This window comes from Miscanthus floridulus, chromosome 18, assembly GCF_019320115.1.
Source record: "Miscanthus floridulus cultivar M001 chromosome 18, ASM1932011v1, whole genome shotgun sequence".
NCBI classification, from domain to species: domain Eukaryota; kingdom Viridiplantae; phylum Streptophyta; class Magnoliopsida; order Poales; family Poaceae; genus Miscanthus; species Miscanthus floridulus.
This window is the reverse complement of record NC_089597.1, coordinates 135,589,404-135,614,301: the sequence shown is the minus strand read 5'-3', so window position 1 is coordinate 135,614,301 and position 24,898 is coordinate 135,589,404. Positions and strand designations below refer to the sequence as shown.

General features: G+C 43.7%; 1 protein-coding gene across 1 annotated transcript; it reads right to left on the bottom strand.

Annotated features, from left to right (window-relative positions):
- Nucleotides 1-1,077: 1,077 nt before the first annotated feature.
- Nucleotides 1,078-10,265, bottom strand: LOC136520785 (uncharacterized). Its single transcript, XM_066514435.1, has 13 exons — nucleotides 9,951-10,265; nucleotides 7,888-9,061; nucleotides 6,992-7,210; nucleotides 6,678-6,904; nucleotides 6,012-6,086; nucleotides 5,584-5,655; nucleotides 5,065-5,163; nucleotides 4,906-4,977; nucleotides 4,706-4,820; nucleotides 3,642-3,710; nucleotides 3,222-3,531; nucleotides 2,648-2,765; nucleotides 1,078-2,551 (listed from the first exon to the last, which is right to left on the bottom strand). The coding sequence occupies exons 1-13, from the start codon at nucleotides 10,071-10,073 to the stop codon at nucleotides 1,547-1,549; spliced, it is 3,678 nt and encodes a 1,225-aa protein (XP_066370532.1). The 5' UTR covers nucleotides 10,074-10,265; the 3' UTR covers nucleotides 1,078-1,546.
- Nucleotides 10,266-24,898: the final 14,633 nt, after the last annotated feature.

Here is a 24,898-nt window from a genome sequence, read left to right as displayed (position 1 = left end):
TGATACAACAAGTCAAATAATTAGGGGCACTATGGACATTTAGGGTCTATTTGGAACACAGGAATTTTACAGGAATCGTGTAAAAATTTCATAGAAATCAATTTAATCTCATAGAAAAACACCAAAAAATTTCCCGTGTTCCAAACAGGTTGTTAATATCTTCTATACATTAAAAAATTAGAAGAAAAAAAAACCCCACTTTGCCAAACGTTTTTCAAAACGTCTATAGCTTTTTTTTTTTTGAGAAACCACTTCTTCAGAGGAGTCAGAGCTGAAACTGTTTTTGAAGAGCCAGAGGCTGCAAACAAACTCGTTGAGATGAATGGTGCTCTACCTATTAATTGGCGGCTTGGAGTTGTAACTTGTATCTCAGCGCCAGAAATAATTCACCGATCCATGTGTGAACAAGGATGACTGGCAATTTTAAGCACGCGGCGCAGATAAATTGACAATAAAATGGTGTGAACGTGGCTAGCTCTTAGTGAGTTGCACGCGATGCCACATGCGACCAAACCAGCGACAGTGAATGCACCTGCCATGCTACAGTAGTGCAGAGAGAGTGGCAAGACAACGTGGCCGCCCGCCTAGGAACAGTACAGAGCTTATCGCCTAGAAACAAGACGACGACGGAATCTTCAGACAACGCATGAAAGCGTCTCGGTTTCATCTTGATGATGGGACAAAAACAAACGCCCTATTCGTTTAGCTTATAAGGCGTATTTTTTCAGTCAACGAATAATATTTTTCTCAAACAATAAATTAGTCAATAATACTTTCAACCATGACTTATCAGCCCAGCCAACAGGACAAAAGTAGATGCAAAACGGGGACTCAAGTCCTGTGTGAACGATGGATCCCCCGAAGTCCTCTCTCTAGTACAGTTTCACACTTCCACTCGCACCACATCTGCAGACAGCAGTAGTTATGCAAGAACCGAAAGATTTTACTGTTTCTTGCCACGGTGAAGAACTGAAGGATGTGGTCGATGTCTAACTTTTGATGTAGATTGCAATTACCACATTATACATGTTCCAACTTGCTGGCTTTTTCTTACAATGCAACCATACAACTTCTCGCTGAACCAACTTAACTGCCTCACAATATATTGCAGTAAGTAGCAACCCATAACCAGACTCTGACTTCTCAGCCACATTGTCTGTCTGTACAGAGCTCAGAAAATGTTGGAGAAACTGAAAAACGCTACGCCATGGAAAAAAAAAACACTCGAGAGTTTCTCAACCCAACGGGTTGACTCGCATCTTGTACATGTACTTGTACAATACAACGTATAAAGAATGTTTATAAGCAGCAGCAGCAGCAGCAGCCCACCAAACTCATGTTCCCAGCCTAGGTACAAAATTAAACACAAAGCAAACACACAAGCAAAGCCCTGTCCCATCCCTTTCCTTCACTTCCCATTCCCGTCCCCAGGTGTGGAGGAGCAGAGGCCCATGCCAAAAATAATTGTCTTGCCCCTGTACGTGTGTATATATCTGCAGTAAGGTGCACAAGCGCATGACCTCTATAATACAATACCTGCATCCTGTCAAAACGCGCTCCATGTGTCCGTCCCATGTTTCGTCGGGCTGCTGCTCGTGGTCTCTGTCGATTTAAACGTCCCAGTTCCAAAGGGGTCCTCATCATCGAATGAGTAGCCCCGGCTGTTGTAGTCACTGCTCTTCATTGAATCAAACCTCGCAAACGGGTCACCTCTGTCATGGTCGCTGCTGCTGTTCATGGAATCATACCTCATGAAGCTGTTGCCCCCACCCTGATCTGTAGTGCTGCGGAAAGAATCGAACCTTGCAAAGGTGTCATTGCCACCGTTGTCAGCATTGCTCGTGAAGGAATCGAATCTCGAGAAGCTGTCGCGCTGTCCAAAGGAATTGTTCTCGTGCATGCCAAATGAGCTGTATTGGGACATGGTGTCGAATGAATCTTCTCCTGCTTCGCTATACCTTGGCGTGTAGCTTGAGTTGTACATTGGGGTACTCGGGACTGAAGAATCAAAGAATCCCTTTTGCTCTTTGCCATACATGCTGCTGGCAGTAGGAGATTCTGCTCTGCTTGGCCCAGAATCAAACAGTGATCTCTGCATTGGAGTGCTTGGAAAAGAGTCGAAGAATGGTTTCTGCGTCAGCGTGCTCGGAACAGAATCAAAAACAGATCTCTGCATTGGCGTACTCGGAACAGAATCAAATACTGATCTCTGAACCGGTGTACCAGGAATGGAATCAAAGAGTGACTTCTGCATCGGCGTGCTTGGGACAGAATAATCAAAGCTTGAGTTCTGCATCAGCGTGCTAGGGACAGAGTAATCAAAGACGGATTTCTGAACTGGTGTGCCTGGGATGGAATCAAAGACGGATTTCTGAACTGGCGTGCCTGGGATGGAATCAAAGAAAGGTTTCTCCATTGGAGTACCAGGAACAGAATCAAAGAACGGCTTCTGTTCCTTGACAAATGAACTACCAGATGAGGAACCTCCGGTTCTTATCGGGGGAAGACCTTGTGGCCCAAAGAAGAGATCTGAATCACCATTCTCACCATCCTGAGAAACAAATCACAGAGGTAAGTGCTAGATAGTAGAGTATGAATACAACATAACAGTATGACACGATGCAAGAAAGAATGAACAGAGTCCAACCTTATGACCAAAGTTCCATAGAGAGTCATTATCCACGCCATGATCAAAAGATGGGCCCCATGAGTGTCCATCATGGGTTTTATCTCCATGAGTAGGGGAATCCATTGCTCCACGGTTGCTACAAAATTCACCAGTGCAATTAGGAAGATAGCTTAATAAAAACAAAATACTAATAAATACTGTCAAACTGAGAGGGGTCAATAATTCGACACAATTGGTGTCCTTCAAGCTTCCCTTCCAACAAAAAAAGTTATGCTATATTTCCAGCATGCAAGAAGCATGTTTCACATAAAACGTTCAGGAACCAACTTTCCTATACAATAGAGACTAACAATATATTGCGCTGTCAGAAGCCTGGCTTATAGGAGAAGCCAATGGCCTATAGAGTTTAAGCTACATGCGAGGTCATGCCTCGACGTGTAATATTTTGTCACCAAAAGAATTGATAAAGAAGATTAGCTGCAAGAGGTTACGGTTATATTGAAACTAAATGTTATTCACAAACAATGTTTCTTTTTCTCTAGCAAGACACGTGTATCTATCTATCATATAAAAAGAAAAGCAGAATCTATACCTGATACTCTCAGTGGCACGTGGTGAGATGTCATTTGTTCCAGATTGCTTTTTATCACGTTCATCAGAACCATCCTCTTTGTTCTTGACAGGACTAACTGGAGGGCTTTTTGCTGACTCTGGTTTGATATTCGATGGTGTTGTTTCAGGTTCCACTGCCTGCTCCGCAGCAGCAGCAGATTTGTCACCCTTGTTGTCTTCTTTTTCTGTTGATGCCCCATTTATAGATGCTTTAACATCTTCAGTAGGCTGACTCTTTGGTGCAATGGGAGGCTCCACTTCAACTGTTAGTTCTTTTATTATAGAGAATCCTGGAAAAATGCAAGCGGAGCAGCATATATAGTTTAATATGCAAATGGTCAACATAAACACGCATTGAATAATGAACATGGTGGTACAATCAAGATTGAAGTTAGCATACCCTCATCTCCAAATCTATCCCATTCTTCATCCCATGCATAAGCTGTCTCTTGAATTCCAGGTTGCCAACCTAAAAACGAAAAAAGGCAAAGAGCAGGATCTCATTAAGCAACTGGGAATTGGGATAGATGAAGCCCTGAAACAAATTAGATGTTGCAATGAACAGTGCATGGACTATCTGATACAAAGAAAATTAGCAAGAGCTACTTAAGATTGTTTTCATGAACATAGATATCATGATGCAAGTAAACATAATTTAAGATTGATTTTAGTAAACATAGTTTGGAAGGTCAAGTAGTGCCTAGGAAGGATACCTTTCGATATTTAGGATCAATGCTACAGAGAGACGGGGATATTGATGAAGATGTTAGCCATAGAATCAAAGCAGGGTGGATGAAGTGGCGGCAAGCATCTGGTGTCCTATGTGACAAAAGGGTACCACAGAAGCTAAAAGGCAAGTTTTATAGGACGGCGATTAGACCTGCTATGTTGTATGGTGCAGAATGTTGGCCTACGAAAAGACGACATGTTCAACAGATAAGTGTCGCGGAAATGCGTATGTTGCGTTGGATTTGCGGTCATACAAGAAGGGATCGAGTTCGGAACGATGATATACGTGATAGATTAGGGGTAGCACCAATTGAAGAGAAGCTTGTCCAACACCGGTTGAGATGGTTTGGACATGTCCAACGGAGACCTCCAGAGGCACCGGTGCATAGTGGAATCCTAGGCCAGGATAGTAACGTGAAGAGAGGCAGAGGAAGACCGAAGTTGACTTGGGTAGAGGCAATAAAAGGAGACTTGAAAGAATGGAATATACCCAAGGACTTAGCCTTAGATAGGAGTGCTTGGAAGACAGCTATTCACGTGCCTGAACCTTGATTGCTTCTGCTGGGTTTCAACTCTAGCCTACCCCAACTTGTTTGGGACTTAAAGGCTTTGTTGTTGTTGTTGTTGTTGTTGTATTAGCTCATAGCTGACGGACAGGGAATCAGTGTACAGTATCCATTTAAACAAGCAAATGTTGGATAAAAGTGAAGAAACAAAGAGGATAGTAACAAGTACCAAAAGGAAGCTCCACTAAAGTAGTTGGCTTAGCTCTCAACCCATATCTCTTGCATTGCTCATTCAAAGATTTCACAAGCTCCTCAAGATCTGACTGTATCTTATTAGCCCGCTCCTATAAACAGAGGGCAAAGGAGATCAGACAACAGATGTAAAGCATGATGCAATGAAAGATATTGGATGAACAAAAAAATACAAACCTGAAGCTTCTCATCACTTTCATCCCCTTTTTGCAGCTTAACTATGGCGTTATAAATTTCCAACTTCTTCTCCTGCAAACATACAAAATAATAATAATATGCTCACAGCCAGATCTCGAGGATGAAGTTGCCAGCATTCTAATAGAATCACAAATATACCTGGATCTCACGGAAAGTAGCCTCATCCATTGTTAGCTTTGATGCCACATCTCCAACCTTCTTGCATCTCTCATCATATTTTGCAGAAAGGGATTGGACCTGAATATAGAATTGATAGCTGTGAGATTCATATAAAACAGCATTAGAACAAAGAGTAGCCACTCTTACATGCCATCATACAAGGGACTTCATAGGACATTAGTCAAATTGTAACACAAATTATAATGCCCAAAAGTCTTCTTCTAGCTTCTACTAAAGTAATATATGATATGATTCCACTAAAGATGGTCTCATGAGATCTAAAGACTTGTACTTATTCCAGGAGCATGTAACAACAGGAAGCTTATACAAATGAAGTAAAAACGGTATGAGATACTAGAGATTATTTTCATCAAACTTTTCTGCTTCTGCCAGCACTTCAGAAACCACCAGGATCTTCTACAAACGATAATTACCCAAAAAAGGTAGGAAATAGAATCAGAGAGCTCAACTAATCAAAGGTTACAGAAGGAAAATTACCTCACGTTTATCAGCAGACATACTTTCTGAGACTTCATTAAACCTGTTCTCGCACCTACTTTTGTAGAGAATCTAGGACAATATAACGAAAATAAGTCAGGCATGAATACATTAAATTAGGACACAAATATCGCTCATTAGCTCATGTTAAACTATGCACTATAGCCCAGCACTTTATATATATGTTAAATCATCTTTGTATATGCCTCTTGTTGGGTTTCATCTGTAGACTCCAACTAAATCGGCACAAATGTTTTTTTTTTTGTCAAGTTAGTACAAAATGGTTAGGCAGCTAGGGCTGGTTAACAAATGAAACATGACAGCAGAGGTTGAATGGAAATGCTATAAAGGAAACTGAAACTAGCACAGTAAAGACTGAATCAAATACATGTTTGCATTTATAGTACATATTGCCAGAGAATACTTACAAGCTCCTGCATCTTCGTGCGATAAAACTCGGTCTTCTCTCTAGAATCAAGGATCTCCTTCTCCAACTCTTGGACCTTCATAGAAGATTCAGAATATCATGTTATAATAACATGAGTAAAATTGTATGAAGTCGCTCACAACCTTGAGTTCCGCTCATCAACACAATCTATAGAGATCAAACACCGCTACCATTTCAATTTGACATTTGAAATATGGATTGGAATATGTAAACAATGTTCTGAACATTAGTTTGTGTACTAAAGAATTCTATCGTGTTCTAGTTTTCACATTTTTAAACATTTTATGCAAATGGGAAATTCAAGAAATACAATCGTGTGACACATGAGCATTTTGAAAGATTTGCTACCATACTGGTACAACAGAAATGATAGCTTCTTATGTATTAGTTTAGCCATATATTTTTTGTCAACTATGAATAGAAACAACACTAGACCAGTTGAGCAAAATTGCTTCAAATATATTTGGACCATTTACAACTATATGCCCAAACTTTGATCTCAAGCTGCATGTTTGGGGCAAAATGGAGTAAGGTCAAAGTGAAGACAGTAATCAAATGCCCAATATATGTACTATTTCCGTCTGCTCTACGAATCTTAAGACATTAAGGCTCTTGAAAGTTGAAACAATACAAGAGAGGAATATACTTTCTTATCAGCGTCTGAAGCTTCCTTAAACTTTGCATCCAGTGTATCTTGTTCCTCCTTGCTCAGCTGGCCAACTAGATGTTCCTCCAAGACAGGAACCTTTGGCTTTTGTTGCTCTGCCTTAACAGTATCATCAGCATCTAAAGGAAGAGGCCTTCGAGATGGTGGCTTCATTGATGAGGGAAGCATCCCATGATGTGGTCCTTGCATTGTTCTACTTGTGTATCCTTCAACAAGTGTTCAGTAAAAACAACATCATTGACAAGTTACTTCCTTAGAAGTCAGTAATAAAAAAATTTCTTTTGGATGAATACCTGCACTTGCTTGAGGAGCAGGGGCACTAAGATTTTCGGCAAACTGGCCAGTAGAGGGTAGTGCGGTGCCCTCAGCCCAAATAGCATCCGTTACTGTGTCAGGAAGAGGACGATGCTCTCGGTGTCTCTCCATTAAGTACACAGCAATACAAAATTCCTTGAAAGATAGCATCCCGTCCTTATCCTGGTCAGACAAATCCCACACCTTCCTTAAGATATCTGTAGGTGGAGAGGCAGATTTTTTTTAGGAACTTTTGAAGCAAGAGATGAGAAGAATAGGAACTCAATTTCAGAGGAAATTTGAAACAGAAATAATTCACGTAGAGGAACAAGATAGTAATACGTAACACTTCAGGGCAACTTTGCCATTGATAAGACAAGAAGTTGTAAATTGAAATAAGGAATATCATAGCATTGTGGTAATGCTCCGAGACACTTGATTCCCAAAAATATAATTCCCAGCAAATATAAAACATGGACCCAACAATATGAGGAACAATATGTGAACTCAATGTGATGCTAGGAAAGAGAAAAATAACTGAGCAACAATGTATACATGTATTGACACAAGTAGTAACATGCAACCAGTTCGGAATGAATTTGGCATCCACAAAAACTAAGGATAAATCTAATAAATCATCTAAAATACATGTTTCGCAGCAAAAGAACAATGGTATGGGGGAAACTACAAACAATAAACGGCCATCTAAAACAAGCAATTCTTATTTCACAAGTGTATTGATGTGTCTGCAGGTTAAACAATACTTCCATTACTGATACGTAATTTGTAGAATCATCAACAGTCAACAGTCAACAGGACAAAAAATATAGCGCGCAAGGGCTATGAATTATGGTATCTAAAACAGGAAGAGTAAATATAAAGAGACGTGATGTACCTCTTGGCAGCCTCCAACTTAAAAATAGATTCCTTGCCTCTTCACCAGTGATTTTCCCATCACGATCCCTATCTACCTTGATAAATACAATCATATATTTTCTGACATCTACTTGAGTGATTTTCGGCCATGGGGCCTGAGATTGGCTTGGGTTTGAAGGAATTTGTCCACTGGGAATATTTGAACTCACTGGTCCTGGAGCACTTGGTGTAGCATTAAATTGTTGTTGCCTCGGAGCTGGCTGACTGTGTGGCAACTGGCTAGTATTAGAAGAAAGGGAGGATATACCCTGCACAGGACCAGCCTGTATTGGCTTAGGAGGGTGATGATGTCCAGCAGAGGCAGGAGGTGTAGAGCTCGGCAGATTATTTGGAACATTGGGGGGCAAAGGTGAACCCTGTTTCGGTTGTGAAGTTGCAGAGAAAGGGTCAGCACCAAAAGTTGAGTTCGATGACAATCCATTACCCAAGGGCACCAATGCCTTGGAGTCATTAACTGATGGTTGGGAAGACATCACGTTCAAATTTGTCAAATTTGCATTGACAGGTGTTGTAGCACCTGGCGTATGAGAATTGTAGCCCGGTACAGGAGTTGAATGCTGCGCTGAGATCCCCGCACTGCTAAGGTTGGCCTGCGGAGAAATACCTCTGGTTGGAGCTTGTGAAGTTGCACCCAACGGACTTGCACTTCTCTTACCACTGAACCAATCAGTAGCTAGACTTGATGTGGTTGAACTAGTATGGTTTATCCCAGTAGGACCACTTCCCATGGGTGGCCTTGAAGCAACTCCCTGACCATGAGCAGGAGGCACAGTGTTTGCATTTGGAGGTTGTGGCGGCCTGACTTGTGGATTTGGCGATGCACCAGGAAGCCCTTGTGTACCTCTTATGGCAGGATTCTGTTGAACAGGACCTGGTGCAGGACTCTGTTGAACAGGGCGTGGTGCTTGAGTGGCATTCGGGAGGCTAGCTACGCTATTTGTCTGAGGAGCAGGTGTAGAAACATTTATCCGAGGAGCAGGGATTTTCGCAGCAGCTGGTCCAAATAATGCTGATTTAACAATATCAGGTGTCAATTCTCGGCCGCTCTGAGCTACTGTGACGAGTTTGAGTGAATTGAAGAAGTCTTCGCGCCCAAGAAAACCAGACCGATTTCTATCAGCATACGTCCAAATCTGAACCAGAGAAGAGAAAAAATACAAAGCCATGAGTGGAAGTAAATAGAAATGAAGTGTGCGGTTCAATAGTGTTTGAATTACTAATAGTAATAACAGCACTCCAATAGGTTGCATTTTGCAAAAAAAAAAAAAGAAAGAAAGAAAAAAATCGTGACTGATTGCAGAGTTGATTTGGATAGCAGAAGTGAAATGTGCAGTTCTGCTGAGGTCCAAAGAACGGGCTGGTGGCCATTCCTCCAACTAACACACGAAATGTGCTAAATATTTAATATAAATGAGGAAAAAAAAAAGGTCCACAGTTTTGGAACAGCAATTCACTAAAGTAATCTTGTACTTCCGCTCAGATTGGATCCCAAGACCATCTCAGGCTCATGCCACACAAATGGAAAGCCCCAATCTGGGGCCTAAACCTCGGTTCTCAACACTTGCTAATGAGCAAGCAAGCACAATCGTAGAAACCCCAATCGATGTTCCAAGCTTAAATGAGTCGGTTAGCCAACCATGGTATACATACACGAACAGAACAAGCAAATTGCGAGCTAGAGTGCGTAATTACACAGCTAGATCAAGGCAGGAGTAGCAGCAGACGTCTAAGCATGTGAACACGAAGCACTGAAAAGCAACTAAAGTTGATTCCACTCGGGCGGTGTGAAAGGAAGGGCTAGAACACAGCGACATCCACCCCCATAAACCACAATGAGCAACGCAGGCTCCAAATATCGGCTCCCGTAGCCCACGGGAGCTTGGAATTCCGGCCGAGCAACTAGCCTGCACCGACCAGGCACCCCGCGATTCGAACCACACGGGGTGGCTGGACTGCGCAGATCGCCGGGGCAGGAGCGGCGCTGGTGAGGGGAGGGGAGGGGAGGGGAGATCTGAGGGTCACCTGTGCGAGGACAGGCTGGGGCAGGCCGGAGCCCTTGAAGAAGGCGACGGCCTCCTGGCCGCTGATGCGGCCGTCGCGGTCCAGATCCGCGGCGCGGAAGTAGGCGTCGAAGGCCGCCTCCATCGCCCCCCGGGCGGAGGGCGTGGGCGGGCGGCTGGGGGTAGGGAGGGTGGTGGGTATCGCCGGCGGCGAGGGCCACCGGCCGGCGAGATCGGCGGGGGAGTGTGTGCTGGTGCTGGTGCTGGTGCTGGTGCTGCGCGCGGGTGGGGCGGCGTGCGGTGCCTCCGACTCCGATTGTTGCCTTGTGCTTGTGCCCGTCCCGTCCGGAAATGTGTTGGCCTTCGCTGGAAACCCCTCTCGCTCAGGGGCCTTTCTGTAAAACTGCCCGTACTAGTTAGCAGTGATGACGACGATGATATGCCGGGAAGGATTTAACGGCAGAGTTAAGTGTAAAAAGGTTAATCTTCGGGGTGGTTGTGGGACAATGTACCCCAGTTGACAGAACTGTAGTAGTAGTGGGCAGGAGGGAATTTTTTTCTTAAATTTTAACATTTTTTGTAAATTAATTTTAAATATAACATTTTTTTTCAAAACTAACACTTTTGGCCGTGCCTATTGCCATGTGCATAGTGGCGCGGCGAGGGGATGACGTGACGACGACCGGAAAGGCTGACCGTTGACGTGGCAGGGCCTGCCGCGCCACCGATCTTGGCGCGACAGAGCCGAATAAACACCCCGCGGCTAGTCTCCCCTGCCCGAGCAGCAAGCCCGCCTGCCCGCGCCTAGCCGCCGCGCCCGCCGCCTGTCCGGCCCTCCGTTGCCGCCTCCCTCCCTTCCCTTCCATTCCCCGGTCGTCTCCCTCCCTCCTCGTCCTCGTTAATGACGTACTTTTTATTTTCGTTTGAATGGTGGATGAGAATATTATGAATAAGAGTTAAGGTTAGGAGAAAAATTATGTTTGGAAACTATGGTCTACAGTTTGAAGGAAGATATTAGTTTGATTTTGTCAATATTAAGGTTAATTATTTAGTTAGAAGTATGTTTACCATGTATATTTTTGTTGCTATAAGTGTTGGTTATATTATTTGAGTTGTAATGCAAATGATCATATTTTATATTAATTTGCGTTGTTTTGATTGATGTTTAATTTGAACCGTTTTATTAGATGAAAGACATATTTCGGGAGCAGTTGTGGTGAAAACAGGGTTGTCCTAGAGAATTATACCCCGACGAGTCTAGCAAAGATGTCCCCATCCCTCCTAAACTCCCTGTCCCTAACTGTGACCGTGGTCGTCCGATCGACGTGTTTCAATCGAGACATCCGGACACAGCGGTTCGTTGTTTCTACACATGCAATCGTTTTAATGTAAATAATTGTTTTCGTGTGTTTTTTTTCTTCATTTGTATTACTAGGTTACTAATATTTTATTAGAATTTTGTTGTGTAGGGTCATGAGAGGTGTTTTTCAGTGGATCGACGATGCAGACAAGTTTGACCATAGGTACCTCCTTTTCGATGATCGGTGGAGAGGGCGATATCTACGAGAGCACTTCGAGCAGTGGGTTTCACCTCCCCCTAACCCCCTCTAATGACAGCTAAAGAGAAGTACTTAGCTGCAGTTAGATGACTCGAGGAACCTCCTCTGTACAATTATAGAGATCGAGCTGTGATAAATCCTAAGAATACGTTGAAGTTTGTGTCCAAACAAGCATGAAGTAAGTGCAAAGTGTTTTATGTTGAAATATTGAGCTATATGTGTTCATGTACTAATGTCACGTTATTTAGGTGTATTCAATGGCGAATTATCATTTCAAGGAGTGGTTGTATGGTCCTAAGAACCAATGACCAAAAGAACCTCCAAAGGCAAAGCAAAAGAAGAAAGAAATGTTAATTTATAAAGCACCTCCAGTCAAGTGCGAATGTGGTGTTAAATCCAACTACGGTCTAGTCCCTTCGGAGCTTGAAATAGGCAATTATTACGGCTATATAGTTGACTATGATGAGATTGGTTATTTTTATGGTAACCATGAAATCGTATTTTGTTTCTTTTGCTAAGACATATATGATATAATTTTTTGTTTGAACAGAGCACTGAGAAATACAGGTGAGAATGTTATGATGGTCAAGCTAAGTTCTTGGATGAACTGAAGGGGAAGCAAGTAATTCTACGGAAGAGGGGATATGGACCTGACTATGTCAACCTTTTTGTTAAACATCACAAAGACAAGATGCGTGAGTTTACTAGACAACGCGATATTTGTAACCCGATCGAAGTTGGGCTTGACAAATAGGGATTGGAGAGATGGATGATGGTAGAGAAGGAGAGGGCAAAGGAAGGGGCAAGGGAGGAGACAAGAGTACAGATGCAGGTCTTGAACGAACATGTTGTTGCATTATGTGCCAGTGAGTGCTTGAAAGCCTTTTTTCGTTGCCTAATTTTAAATGTAATATAATCATGTTGCTAACTGATTGCATTTTATACATGAAGGGATTGGATGCAACGATGAACATACTATAGAGGTGACTCATGCAAGGTACGAGAAAAAGAAGTTAGATGAGCACAGAAAGCGAACTGATCGCACCGTTGAATCGTCGATTGTGTTGTCTGATGAGGAGGACGAGGATGAGAACGACACTGCTAGACTTAGCAAGCTCATCGCTCTAACAGAGGTGGGCTTGCAGGCGGGGGAGGCTAAAGACGACACTAGTAGATTGAGCGAGCTCATCGCTCTAGCAGAGACGGGCTTACAGGCGGAGGAGGCTGAGGACGACACTGGCAGACTGAACGAGCTCATCGCTCTAGCAGCGGCGGACTTACAGGTGGAGGAGGAGGATGACACATTGAAAGGTCCTAATGGCTAGAAGGGGGTGAATAGCCTATTAAAAATTTCTACAACAACACTAACACAAACCGGTTAGACAATTATGAGGCAAAGCGAGTGTTGCGCTAGCCTACTAAAAATGCAAGCTACCTACCACAATTCTAGTTTACGTAGTTTCTATCCACACAATAACTATGTCACTACACTAAGTTAGTGTACTCTCAAAGGCTAACTAAAGAGACACACTAACTAAACTAACAAGCTCTCACAACTAGCTACACTAAAGAGCTTGATAACTAGTTTACGGTAATGTAAAGAGAGTGAGCAAGATGGTTATACCGCCGAGTCAAGAATTGAACCAATCAATCACAAGAATAAATAACAATGAAGACCAATCACCTAGCAATCAAATGATGACACAATGATTTTTTATCAAGATTCACTTGCTTGCCGGCAAGCTAGTCCTCATTGTGGCGATTCACTTACTTGGAGGTTCATGCGCTAATTGACATCACATGCCAAACCCTCAATAAGGTGTCGCACAACCAACACAAGATGATGATCACACAAGCCACGAGCAATTCACTAGAGTATCTTTTGGCTCTCTGTCGAGGAAAGGTCAAGAATCCCTCACAATCACCACGATCAGAGCCAAAGACAATCACCAACCTCTGCTCGATGATCCACGCTGCTCTAAGCCATCAAGGTGGCGGTAACCACCAAGAGTAACAAGCAAATCCCACAGCGAAACACGAACACCAAGTGTCTCTAGATGCAAACACTCAAGCAACGCACTTGGATTCACTCCCAATCTCATAAAGATGTTGAATCTATGATGAAGATAAGTGGGAGGGCTTTGGTTAAGCTCACAAGGTTGTTATATCAATGCAAATGGCTAAGAGGGTGAGCTAGAGTCAACCATGGGGATTAAATAGAAGCCTCCACGAAATAGAGCTGTTGTACCCCTTCACTAGGCACAACACGAGGTGACTAGACACTCCGATCATATCGACCGGACGTAGGGCCCCAATGTCTGGTCGCCCAATGCTTGCCACGTGTTAACGGCTTCAAATGCTGATCGTCCGATCTCAACAGTCATCAGTACACTTAAGTGGTGACCGGACGTGTTGCTCCAAAGTGACCGGACGCTAGACCTCAGCGTCCGATCGTTTCTAGTAAGCATCTAGAAGCGAAAAATCACGACCGAACGCGTCCAGTCATGCTCGATCGGACACACACAACGTCCAATCACTCAACATCATCATACGTCAGACTGACCAGACTTGGGCCCTGAGCGTCCGGTCAGTTTTCGTGCCAGCGTTCGGTCATGAGACCGAAACCGCGCGCCCTCTGCTACCACTGACCGAATGCGCTGGTCCAACCGAGACCAGTGTCTGGTCACTTACAGTGACCTCCGTCTTTTCTATATAGAGCACCGGTGGCACCGTCAGACTGTCCGCACTCTATGGGCAGACACTCCGCCGGTGAAGTTTCTAACCCTTTCTCAAATGTGCCAACCACCAAGTGTATCACCTTGTGCACATGTGTGTTAGCATATTTTCACAAACATTTTCAAGGGTGTTAGCACTCCACTAGATCCTAAATGCATATGCAATGAGTTAGAGCATCTAGTGGTACTTTGATAACCGCATTTCGATATGAGTTTCACCCCTCTTAATACTATGGCTATCAAACCTAAATGTGATCACACTCTCTAAGTATTTTGATCACTGAAACAAAGTGGTTTCTATTATTTATACCTTTACCTTGAGCCTTTTGTTTTTCTCTGTCTTCTTTTCAAGTCCAAGCACTTGATCATCACCATGGCATCGACATCATCTTGTCTTGATCTTTATTTTCTTCACCACTTGGAATGTGCTACCTATCTCATGACCACTTGATAAACTAGGTTAGCACTTAGGGTTTTATCAATTCAATAAAACCAAACTAGAGCTTTCACACATTCTTCACTCAGGCCACAGAGGCCGCAGATGAAGCGGAGGCCACTTACTACAGGTGAAAGGAAGATCGGGGCAATGAGGTGAGCCTAGCCACAGCAACAGGGTTGTGGTTGAGAATTGATACTCGGACGACGAGTTGCTTACTTAGTATGTTTCTGACTGAGGGTTTTTTATTGCGCCGTCTATTAGTTCCATGCTTTATTAATGATCAATGTAGCTATATACTAGAAATTCCATTGTGTTGTCTTATATTCCATTTGAACAATTGATGTATTGTACCCATGTATCATGTACTTGGATTACCCATGGTAGATCTTAAGTGATCCCATCTATTTGAATCATGCGTTGAGAATTTATAAAACGAACATAATCGAGTGAAATTATCTCGAATGCAGTGCCATAGCCCACTGGTTCTGCAGCGCCATAGCCCAGGTTCTATCGCGCCATAGTCCACAGTGCGACAGTGATGCGCCATAGCCCACGGCACGGTAGTGATGCGGACAGAAACTGACCAGCCTCAATTGAGCTGTTGTCGGTGTTGTAAACAACTACAAGTGATGCCGTGACCGCGCGCAAGTTGAAATGAATATGAAGCAAATAAATGGACGACAAGTTGCCACATAACATTTTCATTGATTTATGAGTCTACAAGTTTTGGACGACAATATTCGTTCGACATAAGTTCGACGTAACAAACTAAGTCCCAAAAATGTAAGGATCCCTCGAATGCCTCTTGGAAACCTCGTCGTCCAGTTGAAGAAGGGGGTCATCGTACTCCACCTCAAGAAGGGGATACATTTGGTGCGGCGTGGGAGGGGTCATCCTGTTACAAATTGATAAACAAAGGGTTAGAACATTCAAATTAACAATATTCAAATTAACACTATGTAGCATTGCAAAATTTAAACTACTTGTTATGCAATATGAACACAATATGAAAGCACTTGCTGCCCTCGCCTTCTATGATCTGCTAGCCTTGTGACCAGATTCTTTGCAAACGGAGCAAAGATTCCTGCCACGAGTCTTGTTGAAGTCTCCCCCATCATACATGTCTTCGTCGTACCCTCTCATAGCGTCCATGTCCCCTTGAGTCGCTTCTTTTTCCTCCTACCCTTCCCTACCTTCATTAGATCCAGATGTGACACGTAGTCATAACCATTATAAGGTGGCCACTGTGTCGGGTCAAGGTATGGCTCGAAGCTCATCTCCCAAATACTAATGGTGTTCGAACGGAGATACAAGGGTGACATATATGGCAGATCCTCATAGTTGTACCCACGAACCCTATAGGCCATGATCATATGAGAGCAAGGGGCATGCATGATCTGAGGGACGTTGCAACTGCACTCTACCTTTTCAAGATCAACTCGGTAGTTTCGTCCACCATAATGTTCGCCGCCCAAGGTTGTGCCACCCTTGCCCCGTACACTAAAGATATGGCGGCAGGGTCCATACGGCTCGGTGGTGTGCTGCTTGGCCAATTCCTTAGCCTTCTTCAAATGTTTAGCTCTGGCCTTTCCAAAACGCCCCTGCTCAGCTATATTCCTATGTGCAAGTTTCCACCTCTTCATAAAATATTCGTTGCACTTATGAAAGGATAACTTAATAATTCAAGACATAGGCAATGATCAAACTCTGGTGAATACACGATTGAAGGACTCCGAGGAGTTAGTGGTCATGATATCATACCTAAAACCCCTCTCATCATATGCTAACGCCCACTGAGCCTTCTGTTCCATCTGCGCCTCTAACCAGGATTTTTCCGCTTCATTTACCATCTTGTCTAGTTCTCTCTTTGTCTCCTTAAACTGGTGCTCTGTACGTACATAACATAGAGCCTTTACCTTGTCACATACCTCCTGCTTCCGCTGACATCGCCAGAAATTAGCGGTAAAGTGTCTCATGCACCATCTATGCACTAGAGGCGGGAACCCATCTATATGCTCAGTTGCAGCATTAAGAAGCCCTGGGTGACGGTCCGAGATCAAACATATAGTGCGAGATGGGCCAAGCACTTGTACACGTAGAAGACGCATGAACCATGACCACGATTCATTGTTCTCTCCCTCTGCTAAAGCAAAAGTCATGGGTACTATCTGGTCCTCAGGATCAACAACAACAGCTTTCATCAAGGTGCCCCTGTACTTTCCTGTTAGGAAAGTGCCATCAACAAGTACGACTGGCCGACAAAACTGGAATGCATGTTCCTTTTACGCGAATGACCAGAACACACGATAGAGGACATGCCTCACCGGGTCCCAAAAAAGCATCCCTCCGGTGTCCACAAACCATTTCAAGCTAAAAGGATCAAGATGCCCAAGAGGGGGGTGAATTGGGCTAATTTTAAATTTCTTTGCAATAATTAAACTCTACGTTTAGCCCAATTAATCCCTTATGCCTAGAAAATGTTTCTATTAATCTAACGCACAAAAGTTTAGCACCCTAAGTTCCAATCCTACTCTAGCATGACAATTCTAGGAATGTAAAAGACAAGAATTGAACTGCTCAAAGTAAATGCTAAAAGTAAAGAGAGAGAAGGAGGAACACGGTGATGTTTTGCCGAGATATCAGAGAGTTGCCACTCCCCACTAGTCCTCGTTGGAGCACCCACGCAAGGGTGTAGCTCCCCCTTGATCCACGCAAGGATCAAATGCTCTCTACGGGTTGATTCTTCGACACTTCGTCGTGGTGAATCACCCATCACCGCTCACAACTTGAGTTGGGTCATCCACAAGCACCGTCGGATGATCACCAATCTCCCAATTATCACCAAGCCATCTAGGTGATGGCGATCACCAAGAGTAACAAGCACGAACTCTCACTTGACCACGATAAGCCTAATGAGAAGGGTGGATGCACACTTTGCTACTCTTGATCTCAGTAATGAGGGCTCTTTTTGGGATTCTCAAATCTCAATCACCTTAGTAGGACCTTGCTCTTCTTGGCACTCTCAAAGATGTTTCTTAGCTGTTGGAATGCGCAAAAGTACCCCCACACACGAATGGAGGAAATATTTATAACATGGGCTAAAAAATGAACCGTTATGTGCCTCTGCGGAGTGACCAGACGCTCTGGTCATGTTGACCGGATGTGTCAGTCAGTTCACTCTGAACTCTAGTGTTTACAGTGTGACCGGACGCTATGCGTCTGGTCGTGATTTTCCCTCTCTAGAACCTTATTAGAGTCGACCGGACGCTGGCCCTCAGCGTCCGGTCACTTGACCTTTCAGCGTCTGGTCGCACCAGACAAAAATACCTCGGTCAAATGAACTGAACGGACCCTGAGCCAGTGTCTGGTCACATCGGAGCCAGCGTTCGGTCAGTATTTGACCCTCTATTCACTTCCAACTCTCGATCATACGTGAATGAAGTTTGCTCCATTGAATCTAAGGGCTATTTTGGAGCTACCTAGTGCTAGATTTAGCAAGTGTGTACCACACCTAACTCACTAGACTCAACTAGGTCAAGCTACCCATCCATACCCCCCTTAATAGTACAGCCAAAGGATAAACAAAGTCATAAACTACTCTAAGTGTCTCTTCAACTCCAAATAACACTTAGAACTAGTCCATCCTTAACCTTATCGTCCATCCTTTGAAAACTAAAATGATTTCCATTGTAGGGCATGACCACCATGATTGCCCAGTCGATCTCCATTACCGTGACCTGACTTAATTGTCTCTACAAAACATACGCTAGTCACAGTAATCACATATTGCCATTAATCACCAAAACCCAACTAGGGGCCTAGATGCTTTCACAAGCCAAGGTTGTAGTAATGCATTGCATATAAGATGCGGGGCACCCTGTTGTACACTTCCTCCCAACTACCCCATCGAATCGGCAGGGCAATTTGCTTAGCACGCCAAGCCTTTCCGTACTTCATATCGTACTCAACGAATCTAGATATGGACTGTTGTAAATAAGACACCGAAATGTCGTTATTGTCATCAACGAGCCCCAATATACGATGGGCAAGGTAACGTGCAGTGAGTTGTTGATGTTTTTCCTTCCCCCTATTTGTTAGGCAAGTGTGGGGTTCGACAGCTTTACTTATCCTCCACTTGCCATCACTATGTCTCTTTCGTGCATTTAACCTCCACATACAACCATTTTTGTACATCACGTGGTACCTCAACTCCTGGTACGAATGAGTAACAGTGTACGGCCTGTGGTGGTACACAACATAGTCCTGAAGGAAGAGCTTCATCTCTGACGTTGCATTGAATATCATCCCCTTCCTAAGGGTTTCTTTCTCATGGTCATACAATGATTTTCTACACATCTGGAGACCGATGTCACAAACTGTCATATCCGTCATGCTAACATCCCTATAGTTCGGAATGCCCCTGAAAGGTATGTTCATCGACCTTAGTTGCTTAAGCTCAGTCGCTGTGTAAGGTGGTGGTGGAACATACTGCTGCGCTTCGCTAATTCTGGCCCATGAATCATAGGAGGTATCATCTGCTACCAAATCTGTGACTAGTCTACCCTAAGCCTAGATACCATGCAAACCTTAGTTGATACTGGTACTGGCATGGCATCAACCGGTGTTGGCATAGCATCTATACCTCCTTGGTCATCATCAGAAATGTCTGAATCACTGCTAACTACATCACCGATCCTGTCCCCTCCTCCTGCTCCTCCTCTTTCCGTTCGAACTCATTCACATCAAAGTCATTGCTTATGCAGCCTACTGTAGTTGAATGAAACTACTCCTACATCAACTGACCATCCAAATCCATGTTATCCTGAGTTGCTTCCCCTTCGACCCCTAATTCTTGTTCATTGCCTCCAACAACATCAATGGACGGGCCGTCCTAAACACCATGCATTCTGTACCCATTCTCCACCACCACCTTAGCCATGGGCACATTGGAACCTTGGAGCACCGTAGTGCAGTGGGACCAGTGAGCAGGATCACGCAAGGGCATGAGAACATAGTGTGCCCTAGTCTTCCCAGTATCAAACCTCGTCTTTAGTGTAAAATCACCGCCAAAACTTTGTATTCAAACGGACACAAAGGTCGTTGAAGCTAGGAGGTTCATCAAATTATTCCAATTCTTCTTCTATATCCTCAAATATACCATCTTTCTCTCCTAACACATCCTCCATATAAAATAACACAACAATCCATCTGCAAAAACATTTCAAGAAACTTCATCAAGTCATCGAAATCATCGAACGTAATGTCCATAGTAATATTAATACATATTCTAACTATAACTATACTAACTAATTTAATATTAACATCTTGTCGATGTTTCACCACCGATAGCCTGCCACGGGGGTACCTGGGGCAGTATGTTCGGGCTTCAGCGTACGTGGAACTCGACGGTAAACGCAAGAGACAGTTGATTTATCCTGGTTCGGACCCTCGATCTTTGATCGAGTAATAGCCCTATGTCCAGTCAGCGTTAGCCTTTACGTTGGATTGATTGTAAAGTGTTGTGTCATCAAAGTCTCTTCTGCTCTCTTGATCTAAGGAGCCCTGCCCTCCTTTATATAGTTAGGAGGCTAGAGTCCTAGTCGGTTTACAATGTAGAGTCCTAGTAGAATTATAGGGTAATATTACTACTAGGATTATATGGGAGGAATCCTAATCAAACTAGATCTCCTCTCTTTCCTATGGTGTATCTCGTGGGTCCTGCATCGACAAGCCCCCGAGCACTTCATGGTTGAACTCTAGAAGCCTTGTCTTGTTCCTCTAGGTCTTGCCGAGCAGGAACAAGCGTCATCCGAGTGCTTTCTTGAGTGAAACCGTGTAGCGCTTCTTGGGATCTTCGAGTGGTGTGTGCTTTTTTGAAGAAAAAGGTACTCCTATCTAGGTGTAGCCCCTGAGCCTCTTGCTATTTGGAACAAGGAGCTGGAGGGTCTTGTCTTGAAATTGTTATGATTCTTCGTCGAAGGGCTCCCGAGCATATACCTAGGTTCTTTATCAAAAAGAACTCGGATATAGCTTAGTCCGGGTTCTTTTTGTCGTGAGGTCTTGAAGTGGTCTATCTTGAAGAAGTCTTCTTGGTGACGTGTGCTTTTTCGAAGAAAAAAGTACACTCACTGAGTGTAGCCCCCGAGCCTCTTGCTATTTGGAATAAAAAGTTGGAGGGTCTTGAATCTTATGTTGTTTGAAAATTGCTGTCTTGAAGAAGTCTTCTGAGTGATATGCGCTTTTTTCGAAAAAAGTGCACTCACTAAGTGTAGCCCTCGAGCCTCTTGTTATTTGAAACAAAGAGTTGGAGGGTCTTGAATCTGAGTTGTTCAAAGAACTGAAAACCTCTCCTGTTGTAGCCCCCGAGCATATATCTGGGTTCTTTTATTCAGAAAGAACTCGGATGCAGGGTCTTGGCATATTCTCTGGTACTCTGCTGTTGTCAGATGTAGTTGTATGGTGGTGGTTGAGTGTAAACGCTGTTTGTTCATGAGTTGTACAGTGTTGGTATATTCTTCCGAATATGGTTGTTCTTGAGTACTGTTCCTTCACGCCTGAGTCCTCTTTCATTGAATTCTGTCTTTTCACTGTGTCCTTTGTTAGGTTTGTTCCGTTGGTGCTCCCGGTCCATGTGCACCACTTTTTTGGTCTATAAATACCCTCCTGGTGTGCTGTTTTGATTCATCGAGCATTTTGTTGCGTGGTCTGAAATCTCCGTAGTCATGAATATGATAGTTTCTGAAGTAGAGCAACCCCCGGGCATATTTTGTAGTTCTTGTATATCTTGAATGTACCAGAAATGTTCTTGCCCAGGTTCGTGTTCTTGCTTCGGAGGTCCCTTTATCCAAGATTGTGAAGGAAGCCGAGAGTCAAGAATATCTGGATGCCGTTGAAAAGGTGGAGCCTGAGGTCAAAGATTTAGCCAGGAGGATCGTGGATAATCTTTATATTGATATTTCTTCTCCTGATGACAATGCTCAATGTAATTGACCTTTGTACGCCAGCCTCTGTGATAGGATATTATACTCCTTTTTGAATGAAGATTCTTTATTTTTTGTTAATGTCTTCTTTGCATGGATGTCTTCGCCTTGTTTATTCTTCAAATGAGTTGTCCAAGTGATCAAAATTTTTTTCTGAGTAGTCGTTTCTTGGGCGTGGCACGCATCCACAGTTTAGAGTGGTCGTGTTCTTTAATCCGTTGTAGGACAATTCCTTGATAGGTCGAGCGTTTGTATGGCTTTTATCTGAGCCTTGGCTTGTCGAGTGCTTATTTGGCTTTTATCTGCGCCGTGTAAACAACTCGGGGTATGAAGATCGTTGTCTTGTCATAGTCCCTTGATTTGTCGAGTGTTTGTCTAGCTTTCATCTGTGCATGTAAACAACTCGGGGTCTATAGATCGTTGGCTTGACAAAGTTTCTTGATTTGTCGATTGCTTGTCTGGCTTTCATCTGCGCCATGTAAACAACTCGGGGTATGTAGATCTTTGCCTTTTTGTTCTTGTCAGTATTGAAAAGACTTAGGACCGGCGATCTCAAGCATCTTCAGTTTCTTTGCTTTTGTCCGGTGAGCTCAAGCATGTTTTCAGCTTTTTGCATAACTCGGGGTGTGGCCAACATCTGGCTCTTTCCCTGGTTGTGAAAACAACTCATGATCGGTTCGGGTGTTAGCTTATCAGCTACCCTCATCGGCGGGCTTAAGCATCTTTTCAGCTTTTTTTTTGCTCTTGGCCGGTAGGCTCAGACATAATTTTAGCCATTTTGCTCTTTGGTTCGGGTGTTAGCTTATCAGCTACCCTCATCGGCGGGCTCAAGCATCTTTTCAGCTCTTTTGCTCTCTGCCGGTATGCTCAGGCATAATTTCAGCCATTTTGCTTTTTTGGTTCAGGTGTTAGCTTATTAGCTACCCTCATCGGCGGGCTCAAGCATCTTTTTAGCTCTTTTGCTCTCGGCCGGTATGCTCAAGCATAATTTCAGTCATTTTGCTTTTTGGTTCGGGTGTTAGCTTATTAGCTACCCTCATCGGTGGGCTCAAGCATCTTTTTAGCTCTTTTGCTCTCGATCGGTATGCTAAGGCATAATTTCAGCCATTTTGCTTTTTGGATCGGGTGTTAGCTTGTTCGCTACCCTCATCGACGGGCTCAAGCATCTTTTCAGCTTTTTTCTCTCGGTCGGTATGCTCAGGCATATTATTAGCCGTGTTGCTTTTTGGTTTGGGTGTTAGCTTGTTAGCTACCCTCATCGGCGGGCTCAAGCATCTTTTCAGCTTTTTTGCTCTCGGCTGGTATGCTCAGGCATATTATTAGCCGTGTTGCTTTTCGGTTCGGGTGTTAGCTTGTTAGCTACCCTTATCGGCGGGCTCAAGCATCTTTTCAGCTTTTTTGCTCTCGGCCGGTATGCTCAGGCATATTATTAGCCGTGTTGCTTTTTGGTTCGGGTGTTAGCTTATCAGCTACCCTCATCGGCGGGCTCAAGCATCTTTTCAGCTCTTTTGCTCTCTACCGGTATGCTCAGGCATAATTTCAGCCATTTTGTTTTTTGGTTCGGATGTTAGCTTATTAGCTACCCTCATCGGCAGGCTCAAGCATCTTTTCAGCTCTTTTGCTCTCGGTCGGTATGCTCAGGCATAATTTTAGCCATTTTGTTTTTTGGTTCGGGTGTGAGCTTATTAGCTACCCTCATCGGCGGGCTCAAGCATCTTTTTAGCTCTTTTGCTCTCGGTCGGTATGCTTAGGCATAATTTCAGCCATTTTACTTTTTGGTTCGGGTGTTAGCTTATTAGCTACCCTTATCGGTGGGCTCAAGCATCTTTTTAGCTCTTTTGCTCTCGGTCGGTATGCTCAGGCATAATTTCAGCCATTTTGCTTTTTTGATCGGGTGTTAGCTTGTTAGCTACCCTCATCGGCGGGCTCAAGCATCTTTTCAGTTTTTGTGCTCTCGGCCGGTATGCTCAGGCATATTATTACCCGTGTTGCTTTTTGGTTCGGGTGTTAGCTTGTTAGCTACCCTCATCGGCGGGCTCAAGCATCTGTTCAGCTTTTTTGCTCTCGGCCGGTATGCTCAGGCATATTATTAGCCATGTTGCTTTTTGGTTCGGGTGTTAGCTTGTTAGCTACCCTCATTAACGGGCTCAAGCATCTTTTCAGCTTTTTTGCTCTCGGCCGGTATGCTCAGGCATATTATTAGCCGTGTTGCTTTTTGGATCGAGTGTCAGCTTATTAGCTACCCTCATCGGCGGGCTCAAGCATCATTTTAGCTCTTTTACTCTCAGACGGTATGCTTAGTGAAAACAACTCGGGAAGATTTGTAATAAGACATATGTTGTCGAGGAACACCATCTTTATTGATCATGAACGTTGATCTCTTGTGGCTTATATATATATTCTTCTTTAAGTTGTTTTCATGCATAGAATCTTCTTAGTTGGCTGATGTGCCATGTATTGTTGACTTCTTTTCCATCTTCAGTTATCAACTTGTACGCACCAGCTGTCGATGTTTCAATGATTTTGCTTGTCCGGGTTGTCTCGGTTGTTTCTATCAGGGAACCTTTTTCGTGTCTTCTCCTCTGCAGTAATCATCTTTTCTACTGTGCGTCCGAATTCTTCATTGTTTCTCGGATTTTCTTTGCAGAAGTCCTAAAATTGCTACCTAGCCATGATTCCGTGAGAGAAAGCTTCGATTACTTCTTATTCGGTGATGTCATGTACTTGAGCACGTAGTTCGCCAAATCATCGATGGTAATTTTTAAGACTTTTGCCTCCTTTCTGCTTGAGTCCTTTTAATTCTACGTGGGTGATGGGGTGTGTAATGATACCCACGAAATTTTCATAGAAAACTCTTTGCAAGTCCTCCCAATTTCTGATTGACCCTGAATTTAATTTGTCGAACCATTGGAGGGGCATGGTTTCTAGGGCCATGGGAAAGAACAAGGTCTTGACATCGTCGTCTCCTCCGGCTAGTTCAATCAACTGCGAGTAAATCCTGAGCCACTGTCTTGGTTTGGTCTTGCCATCATATTTAGAGTGGTTGGACGGCTTGAACTTGTGAGGTAGTCGTTTTGAAGCAAGTCTATTTGCAAAACAGGGAAATCTATCGTGCATTCCGGCTTCTGTGTATTCTAATTCAACACCTCCTTCTAGCCAACTGTTGTCTTGGTGAGAGACATTCTCAAGGGTGTATCCAAGTAACCCGCGAACTGCAGTAGGCTATCCATATACCATTGCAAGTCAACACAGTTGCG